Source organism: Nannospalax galili, unplaced genomic scaffold, assembly GCF_000622305.1.
Source record: "Nannospalax galili isolate Female #2095 unplaced genomic scaffold, S.galili_v1.0 scaffold707, whole genome shotgun sequence".
Classification (NCBI taxonomy): domain Eukaryota; kingdom Metazoa; phylum Chordata; class Mammalia; order Rodentia; family Spalacidae; genus Nannospalax; species Nannospalax galili.
Genome location: NW_008356263.1, coordinates 363,967 through 373,951, shown reverse-complemented (window position 1 = coordinate 373,951; position 9,985 = coordinate 363,967). Strand labels below are relative to the sequence as shown.

Below are 9,985 nucleotides of genomic sequence, written 5' to 3'. Positions count from 1 at the left end.
GTGTATAAAAAAAAATTCCTTAAAGCATAAAAATTTGCTCCTTAATAATTAGTAGATGTGAAAAACATTACCATTGAAATCTACCTGATGACTTTATATCCACGCTCAGATGTCAAGGAGCTCAGAAAGTAAGCAACTGTGACTAGTAATAATGAGATATATAGAGATTAGAAATGCATGTGCATCTTAGTGTCAACTGTATTAAAAATGAATTAAACTGTGTATTTTAACAATGAAATGGAGATCTTTTTCAAAGTTTAAAACCTCATTTATTTTTATGTCTTATAGGGTTTATACAGAGTACAATATTGTATAACTTTATTAATTCAACAGTAAACCTAAAAATTTACAGCTAATTTTGAAAGAGAAGCATCTTAAGCTCTGGAAATTGTTATTGAATATGTCAGTGCTGTTGTAATGAAATGCCTCTTCTAATTATATGGTTATTAAATAAATAATTTTTAAAAAGCTAATATCAAAATTCTTGGGCTGGAAAGATAGCTCAGTGATTAAGAATACTTGCTGTTCTTACTGAGAACCCAAGTTTTGTTCCCAACACCCATGTTGGGTGGCTCATATCCACTTGTAACTCCAGCTGCAGGGGATCTGACACCCTCTTCTTTCCCCCCTTCCCCCAGATGGCATACATATACACAGGCATACAAAAATAAAAATAAATAAAAAAACACAAACAAACAAACAAATGAACAACTCTCTTATCTAAGGATTGGACAGATACTCCTAGAGTGTTTCCTTCACCTCCAGAGGACCTGAGTTAACTTCACAGCAGACAACTGCACTTGTGCACATATCTACACAAAGAGAGACACATACACATAATTAAAAGATATTAAGTAGGGCTGGAGAGATGGCTCAGCAGTTAAGAGTACTGACTGTTCTTACAGAGGATCTGAGTTAATTCCCAGCACCCACATGGTGGCTACCAACTGTCTGTAATTCCAGTTCCAGGAGATCTGACCTCCTTCTCCTGACCTCCACAGGCGTTGCACAGCATGAGTGCACTTATGCACATGTAGGCAATATACTCATACACATTTAAAAAAAGATATTAAGTAAATACAGGGGGCAGGAGAGATGGCTCACTGGTTAAGAGAACTGGATGCTCTTGCAGAGGACCCAGGTTTGGTTCCCAGCACCTACATGGCAGCTAATAACTACCCTTAATTTTAGTTCCAGGGGATTGGACACCCTCTTCTGGTCTCCATGGGCACTGCATGCATGTACTACACTTACATGCATGCAAGCAAAGCACTCATATACATTAAATAAATAAATAAATAAATAAATAAATAAATATATAAATAAATAAATAAATAAATAAATTATAAATAAATGAAAAAAACCCCTCTTATTTAATAAGGCTATCCAATCTGCCCAGTTGATCGGTCCAATTTCTGAACAACATTTAGTGCAGTAGGGTTTATATCAAAGAAAGGCTTGATCATGAATTCATGTGTTGAGTTATCTAGCCAAACCATTTCATTTCACTTCTGTTCTAGTTGTCCAACAAGCTGCCTTAGAGGCTGAGACCGAGGCAAGTAGAGGGTCTGCCCTCTACTTCTATGTTATACTGAGAGAGATACACTATGCTCTGGTCAGTGAGTACAAGCTGAGGGAAACCCAGATCCACTCTTCCCAAAGGGAAGAGCAAATTTAAGGATGGTTCTGAGGGTGGTACATTCATGGTGGTAGAGGTTAAGCCTGTGTATAAGAAAGAGGTGTTAAGCGCTCATAGGGAAAATGAACAATTTTTACCTTTTTGGCTCATTTAGCTTTCTTTCTCATGGCTAAGGAAATAGGTAGATTCCTATCGGTGTCATAGGATGAACTTCTTTCTAGTTCTGAAGTGTATGTATGAGCCTTGTGTTTTTGTGAGAGGTCACTGGAGGCCCTTTCAGACTACTTTCTATTTCTCTTTGGGATGGGTGAATTGGGAATGGACCCAGAGGCCTTTCTAGCAAAGCACATAAAAGTTATGAGTGACAGTCCTTCTAACCATCCTTGCTGACCTGCCTCAATTGTTATTCTGGTTCGTGACATCCTACCACAAAGTACTGGTAGAGGAAGTTACTTGGTTTTCCCCTCAGAAGAATGGGTTATCTTTTAGAGCACCAAAAACCAGGGGTTAATAAAACACTTACCCCATCATAGAAGGAAACAGAATTTATGTAATCCTTGGAAATGATGATACTTCCATGATGACGGTGAAAAAACAGAAGGCCTCTTGAGAAGAAATGTACATCCCCTAGAAGAAAAAGAACACTGATTAGAGCTGCAGTGTTGGATCCTGGGGGACACATTCCAGTGTCCTTCTTGCAGGTACTAGAGTGATAATGTAACCTCCCTGGGTAGGAAAGAGAATAAATACTCTAAATATTTTATTTATTTTGTTTTTTTTTTCTAATGTGTATGAGTATATTGCCTGCATGTGTATAAGTGCATTCGTGTTGTGTGTGCAGTGTGTGAGGATGTCAGAAGAAGGCATTGGATCCCCTGGAACTGGAGTTAGAGATGGTTGTTAGCCACCATGTGGGTGCTGGGAATCGAACCCAGGATCTCTGCAACACCAGTCAGTGCTCTTAACCCCTGAGCCATCTCTCTAGCCCTGTGAGAATAGATCCTCCAAAGAGAGACTTATGTTCCTCCTTCTGGCTATCAGGCTAAGGAAACAACGGACCCAAAGAATTAAAATTTCTTCAGGAATCTCATGCTGGGAGAAGGGAAAGGCTGTAGTCCTGATGCTAACAGTAAGAGGAACTCATCTCCTAGGAAGAGATTTCACACAGTTCTGACAATTTATCAAACCAACAGGCAGGACACACCAGAGCTAAGATACTGGTGGGCCTGTGTCCTGATAAGGACTGCTTAATTATATATTTTATTGCACTCTATTTAAACCTAAACCTCAGTATGGTCATATAGCTCAGTTGGTAGAGTGCTTGCCTCATGCATGAAGCCCTAGGTTCAATCCCTAGCACCTCATAAAACAATGTGCAGTGATGGTGCATGCCTATAATCCTAGGACTCAGGAGGTGGAAGTAGGAGGATCAGGAGAGTTCAAGGCCAGCTGCATGAGACCCTATCTCAAAAACTAACCAGCCAGCCAGCCAGCCAGCCAGCCAACCAACGTTTTAAAAACCTACACATACAATAAAACAAAAACAAAACCAAACAAAAAAACCTAAACTTCATGTCAGTACCCCTAAGACAGACGCGTATCGCTGGATTCCCTTTTTTGTTAATTGCTAATGAATCTGTATTTTTTGTTTGTTTGTTTATTTTGAGATGGGGTCTCCCTGTAGTTCTAGCTGGCCTGGAATCACAGAGATCCGCCTGCCTTTGCTGGGATTAAAGGCATGGGCCACCATGCTCGGTGAGATTGTATCTTCTTAATCTGTTTTTACTACTCATCTCTTTAATGGGCATATTGGAGATGGGTGGCTAGGTTGCTGGGCTGCCAGAGACCAGGCTTTTACTTTAAAAACTCAAGTAATAACTAGAAACCATATCAGTTGTTCTTATATTATGTAATTTATATGATCATCCTTGTACCCCAAGAAGCCAAAGTAAACTGCCAGAGCCTCAAACAGAAATGAAGCCACAAACACAGTCTTTGCATAACGATAAGAAAAAATAGGCTTGGTGTGGCAGCTCAGTATATGCTTATAATTCAGGATCTGGAGACTAAGGCAGAAGGACTGCCATGAGTTTAAGGCCAGCCTAGACTACATAATGAATATAAGGCCATCAAGGGCTAAAGAACAAGACCCTATCTCAAAAGAACAAAAGAGAAAAAGCAAGCATATATACTGTCAAGCTGAGAAGAGGAACAAAATTCACATTCCTTTCTGGGTGTTATATTAGCTACTTTTCTTTTGCTGCGATAAACCATCATGACCAAGGCAATGTATAGAAGGGAAGAGTTTACTGGGCTTATAGTTCCAAAGGGATAGGAGTCCATCATGATGGAGGAGATAGCTAGAGCAGAAAGGTGATCACTCACATCTTCAAGAAGGCACAGAAAGAAGGGAGGGAGGCAGTGAGAGAGGGAGAGCACAAATGGAGTAGGCTATGTACTCAAAGCTTGCCCCCAGTGACAGACTTCCTCCAACAAGGCCAAACTTCCTAATCCTCCCCAAAGAGCACCACCAACTAACCAAGTGTTCAATACTTGGATCCTATGGGGGATACTCTCATTCAAACCACCACAGGTGTCTTCAAAGGACAGGAAAGAATTTGGGTATATCTGCTCCATTGATTCTTTTTCCATTTTTGACAGGAGTTAGTTCAACCCTAAAGAGATCATTTAGTGTCTAAGAAGAAGTAATGGGGAGAGTTATCATACAAGACCTGATGGCTCTTAATATTCTGACAATAATGTAAAGGGAACCTGTATTGTTACTAAAGAAATCCTGTGTATATATCTGACAACAGGGATAACGTCCTCAATCCTCTAAGATTTACATACCTAAATTAGACCTGTATCAGATTCTGTCTTAAGTTGTTTGGTTTTTTTTTTTTTTTTGCCTTTTTGAGGCAGGGTCTCCCTGTAGTCCCAGCTGGCCTGGAACTCACTATGTAGACCAGGCTTGGCCTTGAACTCAGAGATCCACCTGCCTTTGCCTCCCGAGTGCTGGGATTAAAGATGTGCGCCACCATGCCCAGCAGATTCTGTAAGTTTTAAAACTATTTTACCTATTATTTTAATTTTTATGTGCATGAGTGTTTTGCTTGAATGTGTGTAAGTGCACCTGTGTCATGCGAAGCCCGCAGAGGCCAGAAGACGGAGTCGGATCCCCTGGAACTGGAGTTATGGATGGTTGTTAGCCACCATGTGGGTGCTGGGAATTGAAACTGGGTCCTCTGGAAGAACAGCAAGTGTTCTTAACCACTGAGCCATTTCTCCAGCCCCTGCCTTAAGTTTTAATGATTTGCTAACATGATAGTTACCAGATATTTCATGATAACAAGGTCCTGCTATTTTTTGATGCTAATCTTATACACAATAGTCTTCTGTATGCTTAGCTGGATGTCTTGAGTAATGACATCATTTCTTCTAGATCCTCTTCAAATGATGAACCTCCAATCTAAAAGTTTTAAACTCTCATGTCCTCCTTAGATCAGACAGGTTGAGATTTTTTTGATCCCTGGATAGGTAGACTCTATGTCCCTATTAAGCCTGAAGAAATTATAGAAGGAGCTGGAGAGATGGCTCAGCGACTAAGAGCACTGGCTGCTTTTGCAGAAGACCCAGGTTCAATTTCCAGCACTCACATGGCAGCTAACAATTGTCTGTAATTCTAGTTCCAGGGGCTCTGACACCCTCTTCTGTCCTCTGTGGGCATTGCATGACATGGTGCACTTATACACATGAAGGCAATACATACGTACACATAAAATAAAAATAATAAAGAAACCATTTAAAAAGAAATGCTTGCCAGGTGTGGTGGCACACACCTTTAATCCTAGCACTAAGGAGGCAGAGGCAAGCAGATCTCTGTGAGTTCGAGGCCAGCCTGGTCTACAGAGCAAGCTCCAGGATACCTGGGGCTACAGGGAGACCCTGTCTTAAAAATACCAAAATAAATAAATAAATAAATAAATAAATAAATAAATAAATAAATTAGTTAGTTAGTTAATTAAAAGAAATGCTTAAAAAAAGAGAAATTATAGAAGACAAATTTTTGGCCTTTGTTACCCCTTAAGATTATGCCCTTACCAACTGCAGTCCTGTCAGGTACCCCTCAGGAACCACCCTGTGATCTCATTTAGGTTCCTTAGTAACCTTTTGAAGGTAACAGCTTCAAAACCACCCAAATCCTATATAGACTATGATAATGAACAACTCAGGTAGAGGAGCTGTACTCATACTCTCAGGTATGCCTTATTCTTTCCAAGTACCTCTTTCCTTCCTTAATCCTCATGCTTAAAGTCTATTAAGTTGATGCAAAAGTAACTGCACTTTTTGTATTAAAAAAAGTAAAGTCTGGTTTTGATACAGGGAAAAACAGTTTCCCTTTAGGATTCTTAGTCTTAGAAGAGAATTTAAGAATGGACTCATGGAAGCTTCAGGAAAATTTTATTAGAATTTAAAGAAAAAGCCTCAGGGCAGGTGAGCTGTAAAACTCAGCAACTGCCTTGAAGAGGAGAATAGAGGGGAGAAGGAAAAAAAGTCATGAAGCCATGCTGGTTTAGAGCCAGCATGGAGGTCAGACGTGGTGGACTAGCAGCTGGACAGCAGAGAGGGGAGTTTTAGAGAAAAAGGCAAAGAGCCCAAAATGTTGCGGCAGCTCCAAAGTGTTAGGGAATGCATGGTAAGAAAAAATATATAAAGAAGAAAAGGAGAGATTACACTTTTCTGAAGAATTCAGAAAAGCAGACACACTTACAGAGAATCACATGTCTGTGGCCTGGTTAAAAAGCACTGCCCTAAGGGGCAGGAATTATGGGAAGGAAAAGTTTTCCATCTCATTAAAACACTTACATATTCCACCAATCTCTTTAGCATAATTACCTTCCTAGGGATAGTCCTGTGACCAGGTGATCTGGAAAAACTGGAAAGTTCAGGTTCCACCCAGGTCAGAGAGTGTTACTCTCTTGACCAGTTTTAAGGTTTTCTTTCTTTTATTTTTTGCTTCTGTAACAATGCCATCTTGTAAAGTTCCTTCATTTTGGTTGAACAATGACACTCTCAAAACTCAAGTGATTTGGTTCTGAGAATTAAAGTAACTTGTCTTTCTGGATTCTTACCCTCCCCAACCCATTGACCCCCAGTAATGGCCAGACATGAGATGTTTATCAATCACCTGGCATTTTTTAATTGACTCACTGGTTACCCCTGGCAACAGCCAACTTCAAGCCAAAAAGGAAAGCTACTCCTCTGCCTTTTTCTACCATAGAAGTACCCCAGCCTGTAACCAGAACCCAGGCTCTGATTCTTACACCAGAGATTCCTGCAGGTTTTCCTCTGGTATAAAAGCCTGTACTGTTAGCCAGGTATGGTGGCATATGCCTTTAATCTCTGCACTTGGAAGGCAGAGGCAGGTGGATGTCTGTGAGATCAAGGCCAGCCTAGTCTCTATAGTGAGTTTCGGGCTAGCTGGGGCTACAAGGAGACCCTGTCTCAAGAAGGCCAAAAAAAAAAAAGTGCTTAAAAGCCTGTACTGTTGCTGAGTTGCTTGAATTGCTTGTTCTGTTGTGTCTTTCCCTCTTGATCTTATATTTTGTGGCCCCCCACCCCAAACTTCTTACATCCCCTTGATAAACTCTGATAGAGATCACCTCCAGTGTATTCACAGCATCCATCACTGGCTGATCCAAATTTAGGTGAGCTTTAAGATTCCTACATCCTCAAGAAACTCTTCTTTTGACCTTATGCCAGGTGGTCCTCTCAGAAACTCTGGCACCAGAAAAAAAGTTTTCTCTGGACTATACTCTCACTCCCATATCTCCCTCAAGAGGATTGTCCTCCTCCTCTCAGCAAGTCCCTTACTAAATAGAGCCACTGGGTCAGAAGATGTGCATTCTTTTGGTCTGATTTCAATTGAGAAAAATCTCCTTTCTTACCCCTTCTCATAGCTGTGGGTCAAAAATCTTCTAAACTACCTAGAGTCTCCTCTGTCATGTCTCCTCAAAAAATTTACCAACTCTGGAACTAAAAGAGGCCACCATTCTCCAGAGGGTGATATATTTGACTTCTGTGAACAAAAATTCCTAGTTTAAAAAAACATGCATCTTCAAACTGAATCTTCTGCAAGGCTCATCAAGTGATTAGAACTTCAGTGATTGTGGAGAGTTTTGAACATTGTAGGTCCATAGCCTACAATTTATCTTGGGCTATCTTTAGCCCCCTAAACAGTCATTCCTTGTCCACCTTTGAGTCTGATCTAACATCCTGTGACTAATAGATAAACCTTTTGCAATGTAGTAACAAAACCTTGCTTTCCACCAACCAAAAAGCTAAGAATGTCATCACATAGCATCTGAGGCCTATAGCTTAATTCTTCCTGCTTTGTTATAATCTGCCTACCAAATTACCCACTAATGTATTTGAAAACTGTCTTGATTTATAGCCTTCTTTGTTCTGTTATTATAAAAACTTCATGAAACATGGAATTTTGGGTAACATAAGTCTGTGTTCCTGGGCCATGGTCACTAATATTTGGCTCCAGGATAAACTATCCTTTACCCCCTTCGAGGTGAGGGTTATGATTTTATATTGACACTTCTAAATTCATTAAGACCTTAAACTTTTCTTCTAGTACAATGGACAGTGGTTTGAGGTTCCCTACATTCAAGCCTTGATCTATCTCCATTCCCTTTATCCTTTTCTTTCTGTTTATCCTGCTTTGCCTTTCAGGTTCTGCTCCACAAAATCCTCCTCACTAGTCCCAGCCTCATGCTGCTTCGACTTCTCCAGAAAAACCTTTCTTCAGCTGGCTCCAGAACTGCTATCTTGCACTGCCTTCCTTCCTAGCTAAATGCTCTGCTTTAATCAGATTAAAGTTTCATCTCCAGGATGGTCATGAAGGTTCTCTTTCTTTGCTCTCTGCTCCCTTCTCCACTCTGATACCCATGGCAGTTAATGGTCACTACCCTCTTCCCCTCTGAGAGCTTCTCTGTCAAATTTTCCCATCTATCTGCTTTCCACTCTTCTTTTTGCTAACCCACGGCAGTTCCCTTCCGTGTGGGCTCCCTACCTGGAGCCACTGCCTTTCCTACCATCCTTTTTTTTTTTTTGTCTTTTTGAGACAGGGTCTCTCTGTAGTCCCAGCTGGTCTGGAACTCCCTATGTGGACCAGGCTGGCCTCGAACTCACAAAGATCCGCCTGCCTCTGCCTTCCAAGTGCTGGGGGACTAAAGGCGTGTGCTACCATTCTTGCTTCTCACCCACAAACACTCAGCTCTTCCAGAATGATAAGTCTCCCACTACCCAGGCCCTTCACTGTAGATTTGTGGCTAATGTAAAAAACAAGTTTTACTTTCTATGATAGTCAGACTAGGATGCAAAGTCTCTTGTTCAGTCAGGAGCCCACCCCACCTGACTCACTACCTAAATTACATTTTTTTTTAAAGCTGATCTTTGTTCAATTCACAGACTTCTAAACTGCTTCTCTAGCCTGCAAGAATCCCTTTAACCACACTTCCTTCCCTTCCTCTCCTCACCTCAAGGAGCTGAAAGACAAAGGCCCAAATCTTCCCACACATTCCAGAAAAAAAAATAAAAAGTTAAACTGACCAAACTGGCCCCAGACACACCTCCCTTTTACAGGCAGAACTTTTGTCAAAGGCTCACACTGTCTGCCCAGATATAAAATTTCACTCTATTCTTTGCCCTCTCAATAGCTAAGTTACTTCATATGCTGGCCAGCTGTCATATATGTTCCTAAGAGTTTTTATGTAATCTTATTTTTTGTGATCTGCTAAAGTCATCTTATACTCAGAAAGCCAAATCACACCTATAGCCACTACATAAAGTACATCGATACTACCATTCTTCATTTTTTCTGATGCATACATATATAGATCCATGGGGCTGGAGAGCTGGCTCAGTGGTTAAGAGCACTGGCTGCTCTTGCAGAGGACCCAGGTTCAGTTCCCAGCACCCACATGGCAGCTAACAACCATCCATAACTCCAGTTCCAGAAGATCTGATGCTTTCTTCTGACCTCCACAGGCACTGCATGACGGGTGCACTTAGACACATGCAGGCAATACATTCAACAAAAGTAAAAATAATAAACAGGGGCTGGAGAGCTGGCTCAGCAGTTAAGAACACTGGCTGATCTTGCAGAGGATCCATCCAGGTTTGATTCCCAGCACCCACAGGGCAGCTAACAACCATCCTTAACTCCAGTTCCAGGGGATCTGACGCCTTCTACTGACCTCTGTGGGCACTGCACGACAGGGGTGCACTCACATACATGCAGGCAATACATTCATACACATAAAATAAAAATTAATA

The 9,985-nt window shown here is 41.1% G+C and overlaps 1 protein-coding gene across 3 annotated transcripts in view; it reads right to left on the bottom strand.

Annotated features, from left to right (window-relative positions):
- Positions 1–9,985, bottom strand: part of CUNH20orf194 (chromosome unknown C20orf194 homolog) — a 257,297-nt gene that overhangs the window by 93,531 nt on the left and 153,781 nt on the right. For all 3 annotated transcript variants that reach the window (XM_029556875.1, XM_029556874.1, XM_008854459.3), the window contains exon 21: positions 2,163–2,266. In XM_029556875.1, coding sequence (XP_029412735.1) covers positions 2,163–2,266 — 104 coding nt within the window. The remainder of the gene's footprint in view (positions 1–2,162; positions 2,267–9,985) is intronic.